Raw genomic sequence first — 25,907 nt, 5'->3', positions numbered from 1 at the left:
TCCCGCTCTGTTAGGCGCCGTGACAGCCCCAGGGAAGCAAGGGGTGCTGTTACCCCAGCACAAAGCCTTGCGTTTATGTACCAAAAGCTCCACGGTACAACTGCAATAAAACAGTTGTTACTACTTTAGAAATTAGATTACACAAGTTTGCTAACTATATCATGGACTGGAATGGCCTGAAGCCTTAAAAGATTAGTACAAAGATTATTTCTAACAGCGGTACCCGTTTCTGCAGTGAAGTAACATTCTGCTTATTTTATTTCATTTTTAAGGTATAACCGAGGAGTTTATTACCGCACTGTTTTACTTCTACAGAAGCATGGGGGAACTGAAAGTGACAGAGACCGAATACGCCCTGCTTGTAGCAACAACCGTGTTTTTTTCAGGTAACCTGGGCGGCGACCCGCCGTGGGGCGCGTCAGCCAGCCCCGCGCCCGCGCCACCGAGCCGTCCGCCGCGCCCGCGCCCGCCGCACCCCCGCCCCGCTAACCGCGCTCTCCCGCAGACCGCCCGCTCCTGAGGAACAAGCGGCACGTGGAGGAGCTGCAGGAGCCGCTCCTGGGCATCCTCTACAAGTACTCGAAGATCCATCACCCTGAGGACCCCCAGCACTTCGCCCGCCTTATCGGGCGCCTCACGGAGCTGCGCACCCTCAACCACACGCACGCGGAGGTGCTGGTGACATGGCGGACGAAAGACCCCCGGCTCACCTCGCTGCTCTGCGAGATGTGGGACCTGCACTAGGCGCCGCCGCCGCTCTCCCCTCCACACCGCCGCGCCCCGGGCCCCGCCCCGCCCCGCCCCGCCCCGCCCCGCCCCGCCCCGGCCCCGCCGCCCCTCCCGCTCGGATCGCGCGCTTTCTCTTCCCGCCTTTTTGTCCTCCCTCAGCAGCTGCCCGGCTCGGGGCGTTAGCGTGCCCGTCGTGAGGTGCTGGGTCGGAGGCTTGCCGTTTGCTCCGAGGCCATGGAAAAAGAAAAACCGTTTAAATTGTTCGTGCCGCCGCGCCCGAGCGGTGGTCAGGTGTCTGCAGTCAAACCCCAGACTAGTATTCGGGCGACGGGGCTCTGTCAGGTAAAGCGGTGCTGCTGCCCGCCTTGCGCAGTGTTACCGCGGCTGCCGAGGGCGCTGGGAGAGTGCTAGGGCCCGTCCGGGGGTTCCGGTGGGGAGCGACCCCGGGGGTTCTCCGGGCAAAGCCCCCAGCCTCTCCGGGAAAGCACCTGCGTGCCAGTGCACCGAGCTCCTGCTGCTGCAAACTGTTCAGATTGGTGCTGGGTTGTGGGGGGGACAACACACATACGCCTTTAATTGCAAAGACTTTTACTTGTTTTTCTGTCAAAACCGAAGAGAATCATCTTTTTGAGCATTTGCTATATATTTTAACTGTACACCACCGATGATGAATACATGTTGGGTATGGGTAACTCAGAACTGTCTGTGGGAAACATGCCGCTCAGACACTTTATTGGCATTGATTTGTTGGTCCCACCAGATGAAGTGTGCAGTGAAAATACTGTGTCGCTATGCACTGAGTTATGTGAATTCAACAAGATAAGTTTTCATGTTGAGGCTCCTCACAAAGTATGTTTGGATTCAGATGTGATACTCTGATAGGAGAGGAAGTACACTTGTACAAGACAAATCCCTGTGAATTCTAAAACACCTTGTAAAATGAAATTTTCACACTGAAACATAATCAGATATGTTTTAGAAGTACTCTTGGGAGTAAAGCAAAAAATAAATACCAAGTACTGGACTTGAAAGAAATCATTTTGCTTAATGAATCTTTAACTATGCAGCTGTGTACAGGCATGCAATAGCTAGTAAGTTCTTGTCATCAAAAGCTTCCACTTTGGCCACAGTGTAGTCTATAAATCAAAGTACAGAAGACCAGCAGTTTGCAAAGCCACTGTGAAGTAAGAAGCAAGGAAATTCCAAAGCCATTACCAATACCCTGGGCTTTGAAAATTGTAGGTCGTTGATTTATTAATGGAAAAATTTATTTTCACATTAGATGTACATTTTTTTCTGGGTTTTCTATTCCTTACTTACAAATAGGAAACTAATTTTTAAATTTGTGCAGGGTTTTAACAAATGCCCAGATGATGATTTTAATTTGCCATTTGTAACAACGAGCATACCAAACCGGGGTGAGATCACTAATTCAGGTAAGACTGAAATAAGCATTTACCTTGCATATTCTTTACATTTTTTTTAGTGTTGTTGACATTTTTCATGAGTAGCTTAACAGTTTTGTAGTTGTAACACTGTTAAATACAGTTCCACTGTTATTTTTTAGAAAGGCATTGATCAAAATCTCTTCATATTTCAGATGCGATTTCACAGCAAGTCAAACTTTGCTCTGAGGCAGATGAAGAGGTCAGCTAAGTATAAACTCTGCATATCTTAATTTTTTTAGGGCCTCTTAATTTGTTCCCAAAACAGTGCCTAAAGCAGTACTCAGTAGATACTTCAGGGCCAAAGGAAGTAGTCAAAGGGGAATGATAATTTTCTGTCCTGTTTTAAAGCTGAATCATTTAGAAGAGGTATTTGTTACTCAGTGAACATGCCTTTCAATATTAAGGCGATTTCCAAGCTGTTGTTTTGTTGTGTTGTTTTTTGTTTAGTTTTTTTAAAGTACCTGGGAAGTCTGGGAGTTTTGATCAGAATAAGATTTAGGAACTTAAAATATCTTTGTGGGATTGGTTCTGAATAGTCTGTTGCAAGGCAGAAGGATTGAAGTCAGAGCATTCTTTGCCTTGTCTGGCTTTATTGTATCTATAAAACAATGAATTTGGTACAGTGATTTCCTCAAGCATTTGATTCTTCTCATGGTGTTTTTACCAACATTTTTCTGCTTTAGTAGAACTCGGTAAAGCTAATTTTTTTTTTTGTGGTAGCTTCCTGTGCTTCCCAGATGTGAAATGCTGTTTGCTGCAACAAATGGAACATATTTCTTGATTTTCGTATCCCTGAGGGTTAAACTTTTAGGCCTGGCAGATACTAAAGTACAGGCAGGATTGTAATAATATGATGCAGCCAAAACAAGGATAGCATTAGGTGACATCATATCTAAAACAAACTGCAGAACTGCCCTGTGGCCTACTGTCCTACTCTTACCTGCCTAAACCACTGATCAAGCGCTGCTTGTACAGTGCTTTAAAGGTCTTCTAGGAGCACAAGGTTAGTTGGTTTTTCTTCCTCCTTTGTGTAAGACAACTGCAAGAACTATCGCAGGTAGTCTTGGACAAGATCTCTGAAGCTGGTTTTACTTAACTCAGCAGTATCTGTCAGAGTAAGGAGGGCAGTGGTGTGAAGAACCTTGTATTGACTTCTGGTGGAGTGCAGTTAGCCATATCTTTAAGACTATCTGTTTAGTGATGTCCCTATATCTGGAGGTAGTGGGGGTATTTTTCACTCATGTTTGTGTCTCTTACTTGTTCTGTAATACATACACAGCGAATGCATGAAGACTTAAACTTTGATTCCTGATTGTATATAAGCTTGTGTCACCATCTGTGGAAAAAAAATTACTCTTGTGATATGTCTAAGAGATAAATATGTATCTACAACATTACTAATTAAATAGCATTTGAGATTAAATTGTGGAACCTGTTTTAATAGAATATAGCAACAATGAATGAATTGTATTCAAAACTCTACAAAGAGGCTGAGAAGATCAAGCAGTGGAAACAAACTGTAGAATCAGAACTGAAGCAGAAAGAAAGAAAACTGCAAGAAAACAGAAAGATTATTGAAGCACAGCGTAAAGCCATTCAGGAGTTGCAGGCCAGTATTGTACAATATACAATGAATATGTAAAGTAAAGAGGAAGTTCTTCCTGATTTAGTATGAGAATATTATTCATACAACTAAATATTAAAGAATGTTGCAGAGGTTAAAGAAATTTTGAACTATTAATGTGATGACTTCAACGAAGCCATTTGGCTAGATACCAATGACCTATGGCTCTACTGCTTTTAAAGGAAAAAGTAACATTTTGTTTTCTAAGAATGGTTTTCCTCTTTTTAACAATGCACTTCTATCTTTGCATTATTTACGTGACATCATACTGTGGGTTTGCAGAAACCTGTTTAAGACTGAGTAAGTTTTCATCCTCCTGGTATGTGTAAAGTATGCTCATGCATATTTCTGTATTCAACACATAGTGGAAGTAGTGCACTCTTGTTTTCCCAGTTTCTTATCTCGCTGATAGTGATGGACAGCTTTGTGGCTGAAACACATATTTTTAAAAATGTATTGGTCTTTTTTTGTTGCTGTTTGTTGTTTGTGTTGGCTTTTGTAACCTGAGTCATCTTTGAATGTTTTGACTTTTGCCTTGAGAAGATGGTTATTCTGAGAAGGGGTGCACACCTGTAGTATGCAATTGTGTGTACAACACTGTGTGTACAACAAATGCTGTAAGCATTTTGGTTGCTGGTAAATTATTGTTTATTATTATGTCTTTCATGCAAACTGTAACAAAAGATGGCATATAATAGCAGGTAAAATGGATTTCTGTCTTCTGATGCAGAAAATTACTTTCTCAAGTGAGATTTGAGAAGTGAAACTGTATTTCTAGTGTGTTTTTCAATAACAATGTGTTTTTGTATTTGTTCCCTATTAAACTAGTTTGAAAATGAAAAACTAAGTTTAAAACTGGAAGATGAGATAAATGAAAATAAAGATCTCTTAAAAGAGTAAGTAATACAGTCAAATATTTTGTGAAAATAATTACGTTTTGCGCTGAGAACTGTATTAGTATGGGAAGTTAGATACAGCTGTTAAATTGTAAAGGTCATCAGGCCATTTACATTGTTACTACTTAGGTATGCAAAGTACCATGCATTCCTGTGACCACCTATTACGGTATTGTTTCCTCTTTTAGAAACAACGCTTCAAGGCATCTGTGTAATCTGCTCAAGGAAACCTGTACTCACTTCACAGAGAAGTCCACCAAATGTAAACGCTATTTAAATTGATTTATGAGAGTAAATGTACTTCTAGATTTCTCTAAATTCACGAAGGAAAAGCTATCATTGTGTTCCAAGTATGTTCTCTGGTTGAGATAAACTGTATGTGTCTCTGCATCAGAGTGAATTAGATGTGAAGCCATAAGTCTAATAGTTGTCTGTTTTGAAAAGCTAAATCTAGAGGGTTTCTGAAGTCAGTGGATAGTTTCCTGGAAGGTTACAAACCTTGGGAGCTATTTAGATGTCTAAACACTGATTGAAGTTTAAGGTAGTGTAAGCAACCCCGATTAGCCACTAGCAGCCACTCCAGAGCGAGTGTAGGTCTCAGGAAGTCTTGTCAGTCCATTGATGTTTTTCAGTCCCATCCAGATACCTTGAGTGGATTATGACATAGAAGGTGGCAGTTCATGTCTGTGTTTAGGCAGTAGAATCTACTCTAGTTACCTTTCCTAGCACTATAACAAATTTCCAGAGTTGTTGTTATCCTATTTAGAGCAGTTATGGATTCATGGAGGAAAAAGGTCCAAATCCCAAGACACCATGAGTAACTAGCATTCTTCTTACTAAATTGACCAAGCCAAGATAGCTGCATAACTTAACAAAGTTTAAATTCTTGAGATTTTAAAATACGTTTTTGCCTTTGGATTTTATTGTATGAAATTCAGAGTTGTTATTACAATCTTTAAAATTTTGCAGAATTGATCCCAGATACTTAAGAATGTCTGTTTCTTTTTAGCCTTGCTTCTACAAACACCTGTGTATAGATGTACTGTAGTTATTTGATAGCTGTGTTTCTTACTGTTTTCTTAGGGGAAAATAATATCAATTAAAAAAAAAAGAAAGAAAAAGAATGAGATAAGAGTATTGTTACACTTCTGTAATGACAGCTCTGTGGTCTTGGGTATCTCTGATTATGGGAAGAAATTCGGTGCTAAACCTGTTGCAGTTTTTGAAGCACTATAGTATTCAACAATATTAATAATGTCAAAATTAATATAGGTACATAAGTTGATGTAGAATCGTACTATTCACAGAAAAAGTAAGGTTTGGGAGAAAATTTGAAAAGCTGAGCTTGCTTGATGTTCCAATGGAATATACATTTTCTTCAGATGATGTAACTTTTGGCATCCTGCTTCATAATGATTTTTTTTAAATAAGAAAAGGCCTATAATTCCTTTTTCAGTTCATTATGCTGTTTAAGCATAATGGCTTGGACAACTGGCATTCTTTTTCAAAAGGAAAACTTTATGGTACTTATTCTTACTTTGATAGATGAACATGAAAGAGAAGAAACAAGACAAGTATATGTGGAACTTAATAACAACATTGAAGTAAGTGATGTAGCTTGTGAAAGGCTCAGATGTGATCCCAGTTATATGGATATGTTGAGCTATCTGAGTTATGTGTATATGTTGAGATACTGGTTGTATGAAGAACATTCTCTGATAAAACAATTAGAACTGTCATGTGTGATGCAGGAAGTCAGGTTTTCAGTCCCTTTATTTTTGTATTGTATAGAGCATTAATTAGACAAAATGCAACAGTGTTTGGGATGTAGATCCATGGGATCTGTGTGATATGTATGACCTGCTTAGTGTCAGGTGGCAGCCATAACTTCTGTCTTCTTTTTGTACTCTGTTTCACCAATCTGGTGATTTCACAGAATGGCTGATGTTGGAAGCATCCTCTGGAGAACATCTGGTGAACTTCCCCTGCTAAAAGCAGGACCAACTATAGCAGGTTGCATAGGGCTGTGTTCAGTCAGGTTTTGGGGTCAGGTATATTAGGGTTGTTCTATTAGATAGCTTTATTTAATGTAAAGTGCAATATAAAATAAAGATGAACAAACAAAATTAATTTCAGTTTTGAGTGTGACACAGAACAAGAAAGCTCAGTACTGAAACTGGTGATTTTGTGTGGAATAGAAAGCATAAGGTGTGAATATGCCTTAACTTAAAGAGGGGGTTTGCATTTTTTTTGTTAAAGAAGTGCAGTCTTGCCAAATAAATTAGTTCATCGTATTTTTGTTACTAATTATTCCAGTGTGGAAGATAAGAGTTTAGTATATTTGTAACAGAGAAATGTAAGGCATTGTTGTTAGAAAGTGATAAAACAGATAAGCAGAGTCAGAGAGTACAAGGTGTAATGGTTAAATATTAACTATAGGCTGTTGTAGCAACTAAGAAAGGCACAACAACTCCCCCATTGTGTTAGGGATGTACAAACATGGACCGGTAAAAATATTTCATCCTTGAAATTGTTTAGATCTTGAGTACAGAAATTCTTAAACTACCAGCTCTGTATAATTATAACATTGTTAACTCAAAATATGTTTGTGCTCTGAATTTTGTTTTTAACAACATTTCTTCTACAAATATAAATGAGCTTGTAATACTGTTTGTTTGCAAATCATAAACATAATTGTTCATTACTGAAAGTACTTAGTTTTGTATGAACATATGTATTGAATTTTATTTTTAGAGAATGATAATGGCATTTGAAGAGCTTCGTGTACAAGCAGAGAACACTAGATTGGAAATGTGTTTCAAATGTGAGAATTCTGTTGTGTTTATGCTGCAGGCTTAATCATAGATTTATTGCGTGCAGTTTCAGGCCAGAAAGATACAAATTGCTAGAGTGGTGAATGCTGTGACAGTTGTTAGATCCCCTTTTATTCATGCTGCCAGCTATTAAATGCCTGAGCCCTTTGGTTTTTCCATTGGATCAGATTTGGAACTTTATTTTTCAAAGTCACTCAAATAAGTTTTGACTGTGAAGTACAGTCTAGAGATCACTACTTATGTAGTTTGTTTATTTAAATGGTAATGCACTAGTGTATAGCTACAGAAATTTTAATTATCAGCTTTATTTACACTACTACGTGCCTGTTTAATTTTTACATGTGCATTTCTGTTAGTTTCTTATAACAAACTATTAAGTGATACATGGAATAGCGGACTAATTCTGTGGAAAGCTGATGTAAAAAAAATTATTTTGTCTGATTAGAAAATAGTTTCTAACGTGACCTCATAAATTACTCTTTAGGAAACAAATTGTTCAGCTGTATAATTATAAGCAATCTTGAACGGGACATTGTATTTAACTTGAAGTATGTTTTAGCTAGTATATTAACTACGGATATTATTGTATCTCCAAAGTGAAAGAAGAAGCAGAAAAAGTGGATAAGTTTGAAAAAGAATGCAAACTGGAAGTCAGTATGAAGGAAAAGCAGGTTTGCTCAGTTTTACAATCTACTATGTACACCTTTATTTTTGAAACAAATCTTTTAGTTTCTTTAATGTTTGAACTTTGCTGTCATGGCTCACTGATGAATGAAAATAATTATTTTAAAAACACTTGGTTGTTTGTGAAATATTTGTATTTTGGAAGGATGGAAATTGATATTGCAAATGACCTTTTGATGGGGTGTTCCTTCCGTGTTACTTCTTTGGAGTAAAATGTGAATTAGGCTAGTGTATTGTGACAAAGGGAGATCTTGGTGATAAGATTTAAAAGGACCATGTAAACAATGAGTACTCTTTCTGTTTTCTGTGCGTATGCCTTTATAAAGTGGCTTGTGCAGATGCATAGAATTAGGAAAGCAGTCATCACTTGTCATAGGTAAGAAAGGTATAGTTCATATCTGGTCATAAGGAAGGTGGGAAAAAGGATTGTAATGCGTATTGGACTAAGAATCTGAGATGAGAGTAGTTTTTTTGTAGTGGTGATGAGGTAGCTGTGATGGAAGACTGATTAAGTTGAAGAAATTAGTTGTCATAATAGTTTTTAGTTTGTAAGCAGGACTCTGAGAAGCTGAGCATCCATCTGTATCTGGGAAGGTCAAGAGTTTGTTTTTCTGAGGATAGATGTGACATTGCAATAGGGGAAGGAGTGTTCCTGGGCATCAGCAGGAGCTACATTTAAGTCAGATTCTGCTATCTTGGCGATGTTCCAGTATCTTTAGTCTACTGGAATTCATATTTTGGTTTTGAACCGAAGAGCTTTTTCATCCAGAGTAATATGACATGATCAATATTTGGCTAAGACTGACTATCTTATGTAACACGGATGACAGCAGTATATATGCTAATCATACAGGGTGCACAAATAAAAATGAGAATCTGTCCTTTTTTCTAGACTTCATTATGGTAATATTTTAATTTTGCTAGATTTCAGCTCTTACCATACAGAGTGATGAAAAAGATGATATAATAAGAGACATCAAGACTCAGCTGCAGGAAGCAAAAAATAAGATCGCTGACTTTGTAGAAGCAAAAAGTAAGAGTTCTCTCTGCTATGTTAAAATGTAATTGGTTATAGATGTGTAGGAAACCGGATCATGATAATTTTACCCTGTTACTAGTCAGCAGCAGAACTTTAGCGCCTTGCAGGCCATGTTTTCATTTGGAACAGAAGCTGCTGATTTGGGATCAGGACTGGTAGTGTAATCCATGTAAGTATAAAATCTATGCCTATATTTCATAACCAAGGTTTTCCCTTTAGGCTTAGATTACACCCTGTTTTTTTATTTAGCATGACAGCTTCATTGTGAGGGATTTTTCTCTTGGTCTTCAATAAACTCTAGCGTGAACATGCTGTACTACTTACAAAGGTGCCATGTACCCTGTCATTCCTTTTCTGTAACAGAAGTTTTAACAGGACACTATAACCCTGCCCGTGTTATAGAGGTTTTTCCATTCCTGTTGGACTTGTACAGAAGACATGGCACAATAATATTAAAGTGTTTTTCCTGGTTACTGGATTGATCTGTTTCAAACCAAGTTAGTGAAGGGTCTTCAAAGTATAATATTTGTTCAGAAGTCCATAAATAGTAGCCTTGTTCTGTGTTCAACAACACATATTTTGACATCTTTGCTAAATAACACCCCAAAATATTACAGCTTTTAAACAGAATCTTATTTGCGAATAGGGAAATGATTGACTGGCATTTGAAGTTTTAACTGTTGTTGAAGGGTTCTTTTTTAAGGGTGAGTCAAGCAGTGACAGTGTTTGAAGATTGCAAGGGGAAAAAGCATTGCTTGAGTTTTGAAAACTTATACTCAGGTCCCACTGAGGAAACTTACTTTTCAGAACTTGATTTTCAGTATTTTTAAGCCATTTATATTACAAAATATTTACAGTATAGGGTGCAAGTACTTTAGAAGTGAGGCAATTTTCAGTCTCCCCTTCCCTGGGGAGTGTGGGGGGAAGGTTTTAGCATAGTTTTTATGCCAGATACATGTAAGTGGCTGCATTTTGTTAAATTCTATAAACACATGTCATTTTCTTTTTGGATACTGTTACTTAATAGGTTGAATAATCATCTTGGAGGCTTCTTCCTTAACAATGACATGAATATATTATGTAACTTGGTTAAGTTCTAGGAATGTATTTATCTGTAAAATAGAAACGCAAGCATTTTTTAGTAAATACCCCATTTTTCTTAAATGTAAGCATGTATCGTTTTCCTTAGGACATGAAGGAGAACTGTTAAGGGAAACCCAGATGAATCAAGAACATTTGAGGGCAGAACTGGAAGAGGCCAAAGTTTCATTGCAAAAAACAGAGGTACAGCTTGCTTATAATTTTCCAGTATAAATAGATTAGATGAGCCATTGCATAAATAATCACTGATACTTTAGATATGAAACAATTGTAGTTCTTTGTTGCAAAAAATGTTTAGAAACTATATAATTTTTTTGAAGGTTACTCAAAAGAGCTTAGAAATCGAATTGCAGACTGCAGTGAATGCGTTAATTCAGGTCACTGGAGAAAAAGAAGCACAGGTGGAAGAATGTAAAAAAGCTAAGGCTTTGCATGCATCCCTGATAGAGGAATATGAGACTTCTATTTCCAATATGAAAAGCTTCCTGCAAAAAGAGCAAAATAGGTAAATTAAACAGTTTAAATTCAAAGAATCTTATAGGTAAAATACTAGACTACCAAGATGCTTGGAATAAAACCTAAATGTAACTGCATTTTTTTTGTAATCACTAATAACTATTTTTAAAGTCCTTCACCTATTTCGTTATTTGAAATTATTAGCACTTGAAGACAGTTACACTGTTTGGTTTTGTGTAGATACAGCTGTTAACTAAGGAAGTAGTAATCTCATTTAATACTTGACAGTTCCTTATTAATGGAACCTTTAGTGAGGAAGATGCTCTTCCGTATGTGATAATAGTAATGCTTAATACCAGTGCCTATTATTAATGTATTTCAGGGTTTTTTTAGTTTTAAAAACTGTATTCGTCAAAAAACCTGATAGCAACTAAAGCCAACCTTTCTAGAAGTGAGAACAGAGCAGTAAAGATGTATTTTAAAATATCACAGATGAGTTTTAAAAAAGCAGTGATTTTGGGTTTGTGGCATTAAGGTGTCTCCTAAGTAGTTGCAGTTTATGACAAATCCAGGAAGAAAGAAGGGATATGAAATTAGTTTTTCTGACACAGTGGTCTAAATGCAGATAATTTAATGCATTTTTTTTCAGTTATGCTGGTTGATACTGGTCTATAAAAAAGTAAATTTTTGCTTCCCTCTCCCCCTGACTGTCATAGTGATATTTTTAAGAAATACAGATTTATGTATGTGTATATTTGTTTACTTTTATGTCTGCTGTTCTGAAGTTGTAAAAGTGAAATTCAATACATGTTGCAGGCAGATATATCATCTGCCTGTTGAAAGGCAAATGTTCTTAAAATGCTTGTGATAGACCTCTTCTTATTGTCCCTTGAGTTTCAAATGCAGTGCTTTGTACTATACTTTTTTTTTTAATTACCATTTTATTAGATTGGAGAAATATGAAGATGAGTCAAAGCTACTTACCTTGGAGCTCAGAAATAAGTCTGCTGAACTGGGTGAGATTTGTAGAAAGAAAATGAGCTAAGTAGTAATAAAAATGCTTTATGTTGTTTTCTGAAAATGGATTGTCCCTGTTGCTAGGAAAAATAGTTTTACAGTACCCTGTACCTGTCAGGAATGCTTACATTTCTTTTTACTCATCTGACTCCCTTTGGCAACAGTCAGTCAGCAGTGCTGTGTAGACCTCCAATAGTAAGACCATACATGCATAGATTCTTCTGGAAGTCGTTTTGGTTTCTCTACACTCTTCCACTTAAGACTGATCACACTGAAGACCTCTTTGAGAGGTAGCATTAGACTGCTGAACAGTAGATTCCAGGAATTATTTCTGTAGCTTGTAGCAGAGACAAAACACTTGCATTAAGCCTTCCTGCAGACCACTCTCCCCATGTCTGATGCAGAGTCACACTGACAGTGGTTAGCTTTAAATATTGCTTTGATATCCTGTGATTTCTAGATGCATGCTTCTTAGCCCCCAGAGTAAGAGGTCTATCTTTAGCACTGATTTCCCAGTGTGCAGCATATGCCTCCAGTCCTGATATGATAGATGAGAAATACAGTGTGATGTCCTTGTATGTATTGAAGGCACCTAAAGATTAAGTGTTGAAAAGTTAACTTCTAATGCTTGTCTAGAACAAGGTGAGATGTGACCTGTGAGGATTCCAGAGCAAAAATGAGTTTGGTGTCCAGTACTTGCAAAAAATATCGGTAATGTGAAGGTGCACATAGGAAACATTGTGAAGTTACTAACAAGTGGTTTCCTTTTTTAGCATATCCATGTGAATATCTTCAGCAGTTCAGGGTTTTTTTTCTGAAAAGATGCATATGCATCAATATTTGAACATTACTCCATTTTTACAGTCCATGGTTTCTTTGAAGCCATGATTGTGGAAAACATAATAGACTGAATTTTATTTAAGATTAATTACTAGCTTCTGTCCAGATATGTATTTCCTAATGTCTTTCTGAATAATTTTTTCAACTACATTTAGATTAAGTCGTAATTTAGTTTTAAAAACTTCTGAATTTAATCCCACAAGTTTTGAAAATTAGGCACTGCAAAGGCATGAATGTTTTATACTGCCTGCTAAATATATAAAATTATTTCTGTTCAATTAATTTTACATGTGCTGTAGAAGAGATGACTAAACTAAAATGTGACAAAGAAATGAAACTTGAAGAGCTGTCAGAAACACTGGTAAATGTTTTATTAGTCTCCCAGTATTTACTTTTCATATGAAGTCTCTCTTCCTTTGTATCTTAAATGCCATATATAAACACTGTCTAATCTGCCTTAATGTTGCTACTAAACTTTCTTACCTGTCTTTTAGACAATTTCAGTGCTTTCTTTGCAGGAATTGATACTCTCCACTGATTTTTGTTGGTTTGTTCTGCTTTGCTTTGGTTTTCCTTGTCAAGATTTCTGGTCATTTTCTTCTTCATTCACACCTATATAAATGCCACTTCCTCTGGACATAAAGATTTTGCATTTTTAGTTATGCCTAGTACTCACTCTTTCCTTGTTCTGAACCTTTCTGAAAAATACTTTTTTTTTTTAATTTTTTGGTGATGAACATCAGCTCAAACCTTGTGAGTACCACACATCTGACATTTAAGGCTGAAGGATCAACCAGTTTTTGAAAGTAAAGATAATTCCTTGAGTGACTAGCTTTCTTCATAATAATATTCTAAAAATTAAGCCTTAAGAAGGCTGACCTAATTTTGGTGTTTAAAGGATAACCAAGCTTCTGACACCACTCAGAAAAGGCAGTGAAATTTGTGAAAAGGTTATTATGACAAAATAAGGACACAAATAAGCCATTTCATAGGTTTCTTACTTCACAAATCTGTTGATTATTTTGCTGTTTGTGGTGTGTTAGTTATGGTGAGGTGTCCTCCATACTGTAGTATCCAGAAAGCATTGTATATTGTGTTGATTCATGTCCGTATTCAGAGAAAACACTTAAGAGCCTGAAGAAAGGTCTTTTGGGTTATAACACCCCGTTCCATGCACTCCCATTATTATACTGGCTGTTCTTTTCTTGCCCATAGAGATGCTTCCTGAGGGAATTAGCTATGGTCTCTGTGAACCCTATGGAACTGTGACACAGGCCCATTTTCTGTTACAGAAGTCTAAGCTATATGAAGTACACTTTTAATACAGGATTATTTTAGTTAAGATCTTGTATTTACAAGTCTAGCAAGAAACTGCATCAGCTAAAATAAGATAGTGTGAAACCAAGTTTGCATTTTACCATGTATACATTTGTTCCTTATATACTGTGCACTGAATTTTCTGAACTGAGTTTCACCCATGTTCTTAAACAGGGAAAAGTTGAAGGACTTCTAGTGAAGAAGAAGGATCTTGAGGCTACTGTAGAAAATTTGCAGGAAAAGGAAAAAGAAATGGAAAATACTCTCCAGATCAGAGAGGTCTGAATAAAGGGTGATAGTAATATGCTTTTATAAATAGTTGTTACACGTTATAACTTGTATATAAGAACATAAGAAATGTCATAGTCATACCAGTGCTCTACCCAATGCACTGCTCTGCTCCTGACAATGACAGCAGAAGATACTATGTAATAGAGGAACCTGGCTGTTTGCTATGGTCCATTTTCCTCATGATGCTGCAGTAGCTGCATTAAGGATGTTAGAGGACACGTACATGCCTGTCAGCTGCCTTTGCTATCATTTATGGACTTGTTCATGTTCACTTGTCTCATCTGGGTTTGAACCCCCTCGTGCTGTTTGGCTCCATAGCTGCCTGTGGTAAGAAATTCCAGAAGTTCATTATATGCTGTGCTTAAAAACGAATCACACTCTCTCTTCCTCCGTGTCGCCCTCGACTCCCCACCTGCCTGCAAGTGCCTGTGCCTGTGGTATCAGTGTATCACCAGTTACTTGGAGAAAACAGTATTCAAAGCATTTGTGCGTTATAAGGCTTGCCTTATCTTGTAATGGCAGGAAATTCCTGAGAGAAGAGTTTTGCTTTGTGGCTTGGAATGCATCCAAAATATGTGCCTATCCTATCACATAGTACTGGAATTCTGTGGTTGGATTTTTTTTTGAAGTATTTTAATTTTTTTTAATTAGGTGAATACGAAAGCTTGTGATACCTGAAGCAAATGTCTTCATTTAAAATAATGTTCAAGGGAATCCAATGTTGTCAGTAATTTTGCAGACTAGTTAGTTACAGTATGGGACACATTTAGCACTCATATCAGAGTTCAATATCTCACACTGCTTCCAGATCACACCAGGGAGATGTAAAGATACAGTCTGGTTAATTTATGGCATGCATGTTGTTTTGTTTAATCTTAAAGCTTTGTGTTGTCAGTTCATTTCTGATAGATTTCATGACTTTTACTCAAAACACTTCCTTTTTATTCTGCAGAAAGAAATCCACGATTTGAAAGTACAACTGACCAGTACAGCTGAAAAGGAACAAAATTATTTAAAACAACTTATGACACTGAACACAGATCTTGAACAAGAGGCGTACGATAATTTTTGAAAATACAATATTATTTTTTTGTGTTATGAAAATTACTTTAATATACAATGATTTATGATTGTTTTCTAATGCAAAATTTGAACCTATGCACACAGTATGACATCTGTTATATACTTATATTTATAAATTACATTTTCTGTATTTGTATGTATGTAATTGTTCCAAATCTCTGTGATTTAGTTGGGTTAACATGAAGAGAAAGTTTCTGAATTCATTGTTAACCCTGCTTTAAGCTGGATATTGAACTACATCATCTTCAACAACCATTATATTTATATAAAAGTTTGCTCTCATTTTCTTCCTTCCACTGCCTTTTTGCATCACTATAACTTTGCTGCAAAGCTTAAATTCATAGCTACAGGCCTGGACTTTTTTCAGTGTGAAGTAACAATTCTTTAACAGATAAATTTAACTTGAAAGGAAAATTTGAAATACATGTTCTTATTTCTCTTGACCATTTGTTTTAAACTAGGCAAAAGAATGATCAACTAACAGTGTATATCAATAAGCTTTTATTAGAAAAAGAACAACTAGCACAAGAGAAAAGTGGTATGGCTACAGAAATCAAGAAACTGGGAGAAAATCATGAGGCAAGTTTTAAACATCCAGCTGTTTTTAAAGGATGATGTACAATTCAAAATACAGATAATGTGGTAAACTGCAACTTGACATGGCTCTGTAGAATATCTGAACCATTTTTTATGTTTAAAATGCAAAGGAAGCGCAGTTACCCTTGTGGATAGAGCAGATCAAGATACTGCTTAAGATGTCACTGAATTTTTTAAAATGTCACTTTGAATTTTATTCATTTTACTTATGTGGGTCTTTATTTAGGATAGTAGAAAAAAAGAAGAAAATACAAAGCAATTACTTGAAAACCTGGAAGAAGCAAATGGCCAGCTAAGGCAAGTAAAAAACAAATATTAATGTACAATAGTATTGAAGGAAGGAGACTTGATTCCTTCACAGTTAGTCTAAATGTTGTTTTCATGTACTGCTTTCTGTGATTTTTAGATTAATACTTTTTTTAGGTTATATAGCTAAATAGAAACTTTATTATTGATGTAGGCCATGTAGAAGTTTCTACAAACTAATAATAACTGCTGCTACAGGAAGATTTTTTTTGCCATAACTTTGTATTGCATATAGAGAGCTATCCTATTCTGCATTAACATCTTAGGTGTGAAGGAAATGAAAATAGAAGTTAAAGGTTATGGACTAAATGTGAAAAGGTGAAACTGGTTAAATGTTATTCTCTGAAGCAGTATTTGTACCACTAACCCAATAGACAGGCAGCCTTCCATGTTTCATAGACACATTATGATATTACAGATTAGAATGTATTTACTTAGGTAAGGGGAACATCCTTCCATATTTAAAAAAATTATGTACAGGTCAGACATAAACTTGCAGTCACTTTGCATAATTTTAAGAACATTTTCATTGAACAGCTTATGAAGTTCTCATCAATATTAGCAGTTCTTTTTAGAAAATAAAGTATGGGTTTATTTAGCAGTAGTGAAAACAATTTATTAAGTAAATATTTACTAATGCATGTTAATTTGGCATTTAGAAATGAACTGGAGTCTTTGAAGGAGAAGATGGCAAAGAAAGGTGAAGAGTTTAAAAGTAAACTGGATGAAAGAGAAGAAAATGTATGCCATATCATGTGCTTTATCATGAAAATGTATAACATAACCTGTAGGACAAAATCTAAATGTAACACCTTTTTTTCCTGCAAAGCTCTGCCTAGGGATATAATGTCTTAAAAAGGCTTTCTTCTTTCAGTGCTGCTACCATGCTGAGCCCTTTTATTTTAAAAGGCAAGGACCTTCACTGGGATGTTTAGTCTTACATGGGGGTGTAAAAGTCCAGATTTGTTAGTTTTCAGGCAAACAGAGAACCCCCTTTTTTTTCATTTCTGCATACCCACTTAGTGATGGATGAGGTATGGATTACCTTTCAAAACGTAACAAGAGTTTTAGTTTAAATATGGTCAGTTATTTTTATTTTCTTACTGTAGTTTCAAAGCACACCTCTTTTTTTTTTTTAACATCATAATGGATTTCAAAATTGTATTGTATAAGTCAATGATTTACAATTATAATTCCAGGCTAAGAGTATTGAAAATGATATTTCAAGAAAGGAAAAGCAGTTGAAGATTCTAGAAAATAAGGTATGCTTTTTTTTTTTTTTCAAGGACTGTGGAGAACTTCATACAAGATTACTTTTTAAATTGTGAAGTAACTTTTTGAAATTTGCTTCTTTCTGAACTCTACAACCACTGAGGAACTGGTTCACTGCTATTAATGTTGATGATACTGGGCTAGCAAAATTCTTGTAGTACTTTATGGTTAAAACTCCAATCGTTGTAACATGTTGGCATGTTTCAGTCCCATTGGAAGTAATCAGACTTGTGCAAATGCATGTTTAAGTATGTTGACAGTAATCTCTAACACAATGAGTAATTTTTTAGGAGTTGATTTTATATTTGATAATTAATATTTGGAATATTTCTTATAGTTGAATAATTTGAAGAAACAGGTGGAAAATAAAACCAAATGCATCGAAGAGTTGCAACAGGAGGTATGTACAGTTTTTAAAAGTCACTAATACCTAAACCAAGGTATTTTGTGCTACCTTACTTTTCAACAGTGTTTGTCTGGTGTGGTATCTTAGATATACCTATGTAATTTATAACATTTCCTTTCTTATCCTAACTCTGAGCAATTAAGGAGTCACCTTTGGAATTACTTGATTTGTAAATTTATTCTTACTTTTGAAAAGTACAATTACAGAAATAATAACTTTAATAAACTTTTACTGTTTTCATTTAGTACATGGTATCATGGATATACTTGAAATAATGACCTCTCCCAGTTACCAATAGTATAAAAAAGTTGTGATTAGGAAAAATAGTTAATAACTGTACTGTAAAAATATATAACATGTATTTTTGATCATGATATCTGCACATTTTCTGTCAGCAGCATCTTAGTTTTTCTTCCCATTCTGCACCCTCATTTGCTTTTCTCTGATGTTGCCCATGAGGAGTCTGTTATAAGGTCATGAAGTAACAGTATTATTAAAGTAAGTAGCTGAGCACTCTTGTTTCAAGAATTGATCTGGAACCTGAACTGCACAACAAAAAGAGAGTTATTCACTTGCTGAAAGCTGAAATTTTGACGATTCCAACCTGCTTGATGCAGTTAAATCATTACATAATTCTATTAACTTCTTAAAATACAGCATTTGGTTTTCTTTATTTTAACAGAACAAGGTGCTGAAAAAGAAAATTACTGCAGAAAGCAAGAAAACAAGTATTTATGAAGGGAAGGTAGGTTTAAATAACTTCACGTACAACATGAGGATAAAGCACAAAGACTAAACATTGTTAAGTCCCAGTGTAAGATAATACATGTTAAGCACATTCTGAACTGTTTCATGGATCTGGGATACAGATTTTGCCGGGATGAGCTCATACATTTTGGAAGATCCTTCCATTTTTTTAATCATTGGGCACTGACTGGGCAATCAGACATTTGTAAGAGATGGGCATCACATCTCAAGGAATTATGTTCTTGATCAGTCCCTTTCTTTTTTGCTTAATAGGGTACTGATCATCACTCAGATATGCCAACCAATTGAAACAGAGAAGCAATTAAAGGAAATGCATATATTAATATTATTCCCCTTAGGCAGTTCTTTTCATGTGTTCTGCAATGATAAGTCCCTGATTAGAATATTGTGTCCAGTTTTTGGGTACCGCACTTTAAGAAAAATGTGGACTGTTTTGAGGGTATTCTTAGGAGAAACTTAAAAGGCAAAAATACAATCAAAATGCACACTTGGGAGGAAAACATAGCAAAAAACAGCTAAAATCTTAAAGAGATTTATAAGGGAGGGAATAAAATCTCCATCTGTATCTTTTTTTAGAAGAATTCACAGCATTTAGGGTGATTGCTTAGGAATAGACTCTTCCTATTTGTTTCATACCAAATTCTCATTAATATTAGCAGCTAAAAGGAATTAATCTTTTTCAGAACTAAATGTAATTCTGAAAATAAACTATTTCTAGAGAAACTGTTTCTTCTTAATTGATAAAAAAGATTTGACTGTAAACATAATACAGTCATAGAGTCGTATTCCTAAGTCTTAGGAGACTATCAGTTATGCTTAATTTTCCTACTTTGCATTCCATAGCTGCAGTACTGAAGAGTCTTTTGTACAAAAGGCAGAATAGTGTGAGACTGCTAATGGATGTTTCCCATACATTGGAATGATTCTTTATGATTGACTAGCCTCTAGCTTTAGGACTGGTTTATTGACAGGGGTGCACAAAACTGGTATGGGCTGCCTTTCCCATTGTGGTGTTGCCACTGTTTCTATCAGTGTTTTCTAACTCACTTCAGGACAAAGTTCAAAGGTGTTGTTTTATTATTTTTTTTTTTTTACTTCTGCATTCTCAAAAGGTGAATAAATTACAGTTAGAAGTGGAAAATATGAACAAGCAACATAAGGAAGCAGTTGACATCTATCAAAAAGACATTGAAACAAAAAAAGTAAATGAAAATAAACTTCTTGAAGAGGTGAGAGTTGTTAATTTTTACTGTAACTTTTAATTATTTTTTGATGCATGATTTCTTTCTGAAGCTGTATCACCAGAGTCCTTGCTCTTATGTAGCAGTCTCATCAACATAAATAGAATGTGTATGCATGTGACCAATGCTTTAGTGCATTAGATCCTGAAGCTGAAGTATTTGTATATGCCTTTAAAAATAAGAACCCAGTTAAAATTTCTTGTTTCAAGATACTGTTCACAGAAATTCTATTCTTGGTATAAATACAGGATAAGCAAATTAGATTACAACTTTTCCCATGTTAGTATTTTCCTGCCCACAGTTTTTTTGATGGTAATATAAAAAAATCTTAGGGTAGAGTGCTTAAAGTGGCTTGTGGTTTGAAATGACACTTATCTGCCACGGAAGAATGGGTGTACTTTTAATCTAGGTTTATTCATCCATTTTACCAATATGTATGAAAGATACAGGATTTGAAAAGCATCCTAAAAGGAAGTGAAGACTACACCAAATGAAACTATATATACATTGTACCCACAGGGGTAAGAAGAAATGAAATTAAGATTATTTTTTTAAAAAATATGTCAGTTGTTCATGAATTAAATTAAGTTTTTCTACTAAACTTAGGTAGAAAAGATGAGGTTGCTTGCTGATGAAGCAACGATAACACAGAGAGAAACTGATATAAAATGTCAACACAAGATAACTGAAATGATGGCACTTATGGAAAAACACAAGGTAAGAGATATTACTGATTTCAGTAATTGTAATGTGTTGATACTATGTTAAGTAAACACCTTTCAAAACTAGAATAATAGAAATTAGAAAGTGAAACTTCATAATAAAGACCTGAGTCTAGCAAAATGAAGTTGAACACATACTTTAATTTTTATCACCTAAAAATAAATCCATCTTCAGATTTTGAAAACAGGTCTACTGGCAGATGAATTACATTTACCTAAATTTTTAGGAATTTTTTTGTTTTCAGGTTTCCTTTGATACCATTTTAATGCAGTGTTCTGAGTGTCAGTTTGAGCCTTCGTTTATGAGGAGATTGCTTAGTGACCTTCAGCAGTTTAACTTAACATATTTTAAACATTCCATATTACTCTGGTTTGCAGTATATTTAGCAGATACTGTTAATAAAAATAACATGGCTAGTTTTCATGTGCTGGAACCCGTACCACTGCCTAGAGATAAAGCATTCTCTGTCAGCCCACAAAATAATGCTGCTTGTGCATTTTCTGTTTTGCAGTTTCTGCTGAAGCATCAATATTTGTTCATAGTACCTTCTGAATCTTCAGAAGAGTCTTATTTGAAAAAATTAGTAATGTTTTAAGACTGGGTAGATCTGTACTTGTAACATTTAGTCAAATATTTTGAGTCTGTTTTTTTGGTGTTTTTTTAATACAGCATGAATACGATAAAATGGTTGAAGAAAAAGATACAGAGTTAAAACTTTATAAAATAAAAGAACAAGAGCAGTTATCATCAAAAAGATCATTGGTAAGGCATACTCTTCAGCATTAAATAACTAAACGGAAGGGCTGCTGTCCTTAAAGTGTAATATGATTATAAGTATCACACTTGGCAGGGGGTGTGTGTGTGTGTAAGTGGCTGCTTTAGTAGGACTGAACCCTGATGGGATCAATGCATTCATTTCTGTTTACAGTTATTTTCTTACAGGTTTTATTATGTGCATTAAAAAAATCCAGATGTTTCTAAAAATAAGTTAGCATAGCTGTGTTTTTCTGTCTACTTTTCCTGATAGTGTGTCATGTTCTAACCTCTGACCTTTGTATTAAATAGTTGGTTTCTGCCCCCCAGCCCTCTGTTCTCACAAGTGTTTGAAGTTCTTACCTTGAACAATTTTGGTCAAATACCTGTTTCTTAGTAGTACTTCAGCTCTTTCTAAAATGAACTAAAACAAAACTTCAAGTCTAGAGTTAGGTTGCCTCCCTGTCGCCTTCTCCCCCACCCCACTTTCTGGGAAGGTTAGTTTGGAGAAGTATTCTGAGAGCCAACATCCCCTCAAGATTTTCACAAAATGTACTTCTACAGCATATACTTAAAATGCCGTATTTTTCTGACATTTCCCTTCACAGAATATTTCTTTGCAGAGCTTTTAAAAGAGTTAGATTTTTTTAATAGAAGGTGTGACTTCAGTCTACATGTTGTTTTTTTTTTTAATTTGGTAACCGCTTCTTTGATCATCTGTTATTCTAGTGATTGAATAATTCTGAAAATGAATTGTAGATACCTCTCAGCATGCTCACTTTACGGATAAGTTAGCTGTATTGGAACAAACATATTTTTCTTTTGTTTATAATGAATATCCATATTAATTACAGACTCATTTTGGACTGTTTTTGTTTTTCCAGGTTAAGCATAGTTAACCCTATCCTTTATCTAATTGTTTTTAGGAAAGTGAGCTGTCATGTTTGAGAAATGAACTGTCATCCCTTAAGGAACAACTTAAAGCAGCAATTGAAGAGAAGGTTGGTTTTCTGGTTTGTTTTAAATTTTACTTTATTAAATGTAGCAGTATGGGTGACATGCTTGGCCTGGTCTTATGCACTGTATTAATACACAGTCATGATGAACCTACTCTACTTCACTCTGCTGTGAACAGAGGTGTTAAGAGTAGATGATCACCAGACGTCCATTGCAGCCTTAACAATTCTGTGATTTCGTGATTGCAACATAGTATTCTTCAGTTGGCAAAAGAAATGCAAGATAGAATTAAAAAGACAGCAAAGGGACATTTACTTGAACAAACAAGAATGTTTCCAGTTCATTGCATGAGGCAATAACTAGAAAATAGAGCTCTTTCTTTTTTTAAATACAGCTGTGATAGAAGTTGTATCTATTTTCTTGTTTAAAAGAGATGTTATGTAGGTTCCTTAGCAGAGATGGGAGAAGTTGTATAAGAAATGAAACTGAATAGAAAAGTACTATCTTTTGAATGCTGCAGTTTGACTGAATCTGGGTAATATATTTGTGTGAATTTTGTAACAGAGTATGATTGAGGACTGTGTTCTGTAATTATACCAAGATTTTCAACAACTGAATTCAAACAAAATATTTACTTCCTATGACATAACTCTTTTTAGGAGAATCTTGCAAAAGAACATCCCCAAAATATGGTTCCTGAAAATGAAAAGAAGTACAAGGTAGCTTTAACCTTATCATTAATTAATTTTAGAATTTGGTAATATTTATATGTATGCATTTGAATTGAAGTTCCATGACAAAGTACGTACACTTAATAAAAGACATTGGAATGCATTTAACTTAAACCTTCTTTAATTTTAGAAAGTACAAACTCATTTTTCTGAGACTCCTAAACCTCACTTTGATCTGGACTATGAATCTATTAATTTAAAAAATAAAAAGTCTCCAAATGATATTCCTGTAAAAGTCAACATGATGGAAGAGAAAAAACTGCCTTCAGTATCTGCTAAAAGTCCCTTGGATAGTCCATCATTAAAGGTTTGTAACCCATGGGAGTGAATTTTTCTTGTTTTATTTTTCTGACTGTATTTCTTACTTCTCTGTAGGTGCATGTTTATTTTTTGTTGTGATAAGCAGGGATTTAAAAGGTGATAGCCACACACACACACAAAAGTATTCCACAGTGATAAAAGAAAGCAGTTTGTGTAAGGGCTCCCACTGGGTGTAATTTTCTTGCTCAGTTATTTAATTTGTCTGTTATCATTGATCAGTAATACTTCCTGTCCTAGAAGGACTGTGAATTTAATAAAGACTCTAGAATTCTTTTATGTAGTCTTAAAAGAAAAGTGATGTCTGTTTGTAAAGGTACATTCTTCTCTATGGAACAGAAAATAGCTTGTGTAGCTGTAAAAATTATCAAAGTATTCCTGACTGCTTCATCATAACTGTAAAACCTTACACTTCTACCCTGTCAGAAGCTTACATGGGATATATATCTTAACAACAGAAACAACTACCATTTTTATGTTATCCTTGCTAAAAAAGGACTGCATTGTTTGTTCCATTGTAATGCTTCTGCGAAGTTTAACTTCTAGTGAAATAACTAGTTAAGTAAAAACAGTCGTGTTCTTGATACCACTGTGTCTTGCTGAAAGCTTTTTCCTGCAATTTTGTTTGTTTGCAATTTCTTAAATGCTGATTATAGTCTGCATGTAGTGACTACAGTGCAGAATAACCTGAATTTCTGCAGATAAGCCTGAAGAAGTTAGATACAGTGTGCCATAAAACTCAGTTTTTCCACAGCTTCCTGTACATTCCTCTTGTTTGGCAACAAAAAAAGGATTTGGTTTTTTGGGTTTTTCCCCTTTCTACCCCCTCCTCTTTGTTTGGGTCTTTGCTTCACATTTTGGATGGAAAGATAATTGTTCCACAGCATCTCTCTAGTGTCCTCCTGGATACTCAGTCTGTAAACTGGGTTATGAGTTTGGGTTTAGATTCTATAATTGCTACTGAAAATACAGTTTGAAATGTCATCTTTTTCTTTCCCAGACATATATGATAAAGACTCCTCCAATACATAAACTGCAAAGTGAAAGGACAAATCTGCCTTCAGAACAGTGCATGAGGAAAAAGCAAAAAGTGCTTCTACAGCTGGATGTTCAGTCAGATAGCTCTGAACACAGTGACCTCCTGGTAAAAATCAGAGAACAAACAGTGTACTTAACAGATTTTTATGCACACTGCTATATCCAAGAATGTATATAAAGCATGTAGGGTTCTGTATCCAAGACAATATTAATGGGTATATTTTTATTTCTATGGTTCTTTCTGGAATTGTGCATAATTAGTAACTATATGACAAACAGACTACCACTATAAAAATACATGTATATATATTAACTTTTACATTGATTTTTTATGTTGTTTTTATTGAACTGTTGAGGCTTCATAGTAACATACTAACTTTTTTTTTTTCATACTTCAGTATTCCTAGGGGGAAAGAAAATACATCTTTTAATATAGTGTGATTAACTTGTTTATTTTTAATTTAAGAGCATAGTCTCGGAGGAAGAAATGTTTAAAAAATTGTACAAAGATTATCCTCAAGCTTCACAATTATATGCCATGACACCAAAAAAGGTACTGTAGCTTTTCTTCAGATCAAAACAAACAGTTAATCAAATCGATTATAGAAATTAAAGGATGGCTTTATTTTTCTTCTTAGAAACCAGCTACATCAAATGGGAAAACTCCAGGCTCCATACTGAAACTTACAACCATGAGAAAAATGCGTGAGGCTGGTTGGACTGCAGTTTCTAAAATGGACAGGAAAAGAAAAATTAAAGATGCTGAAAGGCTTTTTACTTAAAATGAAAAAATGACTAGTGCCCTAACATTATCTGATTAGTATAACCACAGTATTATTCTTTCAGAGTTAGTACATTGTTGCATTTTTTTGTCATACTAGATACATTTAATACTACATTAATTTCCTTTGTACACATAAACTTTATAGATACATAACTACGTCCACCTGCAGAACATTTTCTACATTTCATCCCCTATGCTATAAAAAGTTGGGAGACAAATGATCCCAATTTAGAATTTTGAAATAAGTATAACTACTCAGAAAGCTGTTTGAAAACAAAAAAAGGCTGTCATTAGAAATACTGGTTTTAAAGAAATTCAGTTTTGTTCTTATAAATGTACTCTCTTAATACATAATTCACGGAAGGGTATTATTTAGTGAAAGAAATACTGAAGCTGTTAAAATGCATGCACTTTTATCTCAAGTCATCTTGTTTTTTCAAATGTTAAATGTTTTAAATGTTCTTAGAACTTTCTTTTTAGACGGTTTTCAGTGGCTACTATTTCAGTATGTTAGAAGTTTTGAAAATTTAAAATTGAATTTTCAATAGAATTACTTCAGTTTAAAAATATTTCAGCTTCACAGGGAATAGAATATGCACACATTTTGAGACTGTAAAAACAATGTTAAGATGTCATTAAATTGTTTGTCTGACA

The 25,907-nt window shown here is 35.2% G+C and overlaps 2 protein-coding genes across 4 annotated transcripts in view; both read left to right on the top strand.

The window, feature by feature from the left end:
- Positions 1 to 1,764, top strand: part of LOC121098462 (bile acid receptor-like) — a 12,021-nt gene extending 10,257 nt beyond the window's left edge. For 2 of the 3 annotated variants that reach the window (XM_040616452.1, XM_040616453.1), the window contains 2 exons: positions 273 to 386; positions 506 to 1,764. In XM_040616452.1, coding sequence (XP_040472386.1) covers positions 273 to 386; positions 506 to 744 — 353 coding nt within the window. In that variant the 3' untranslated portion in view covers positions 745 to 1,764. The remainder of the gene's footprint in view (positions 1 to 272; positions 387 to 505) is intronic. The other variant, XR_005831279.1, reaches the window with a different exon arrangement.
- On the top strand, positions 964 to 25,907 carry SYCP1 (synaptonemal complex protein 1). Its single transcript, XM_040616455.1, has 31 exons — positions 964 to 1,071; positions 2,081 to 2,165; positions 2,330 to 2,376; positions 3,622 to 3,786; positions 4,630 to 4,697; positions 4,886 to 4,959; positions 6,243 to 6,301; positions 7,452 to 7,521; positions 8,129 to 8,202; positions 9,140 to 9,248; positions 10,444 to 10,538; positions 10,676 to 10,860; positions 11,760 to 11,827; positions 12,968 to 13,029; positions 14,160 to 14,264; positions 15,229 to 15,332; positions 15,821 to 15,938; positions 16,183 to 16,253; positions 16,922 to 17,003; positions 17,462 to 17,524; positions 17,872 to 17,934; positions 18,623 to 18,685; positions 19,821 to 19,937; positions 20,556 to 20,666; positions 21,342 to 21,434; positions 22,352 to 22,426; positions 23,042 to 23,101; positions 23,244 to 23,420; positions 24,432 to 24,575; positions 24,936 to 25,022; positions 25,108 to 25,907. Exons 1-31 carry the CDS (start codon positions 964 to 966, stop codon positions 25,249 to 25,251), a joined length of 2,946 nt encoding a protein of 981 aa, XP_040472389.1. The 3' UTR covers positions 25,252 to 25,907.

The sequence above is a fragment of the Falco naumanni genome, chromosome 17, assembly GCF_017639655.2.
Source record: "Falco naumanni isolate bFalNau1 chromosome 17, bFalNau1.pat, whole genome shotgun sequence".
NCBI lineage: Eukaryota > Metazoa > Chordata > Aves > Falconiformes > Falconidae > Falco > Falco naumanni.
This window is presented reverse-complemented; position numbering and strand designations above follow the sequence as displayed.

Bases quoted from the DNA above. Each gene is read 5' to 3' on its own strand.
- SYCP1 (XM_040616455.1), top strand. From the start codon at position 964: ATGGAAAAAGAAAAACCGTTTAAATTGTTCGTGCCGCCGCGCCCGAGC. The intron at 9,249-10,443 runs GTAAGAGTTCTC...CGTTTTCCTTAG, and splicing joins TGACTTTGTAGAAGCAAAAA to GACATGAAGGAGAACTGTTA. The intron at 20,667-21,341 runs GTAAGAGATATT...TTTTTAATACAG, and splicing joins CACTTATGGAAAAACACAAG to CATGAATACGATAAAATGGT.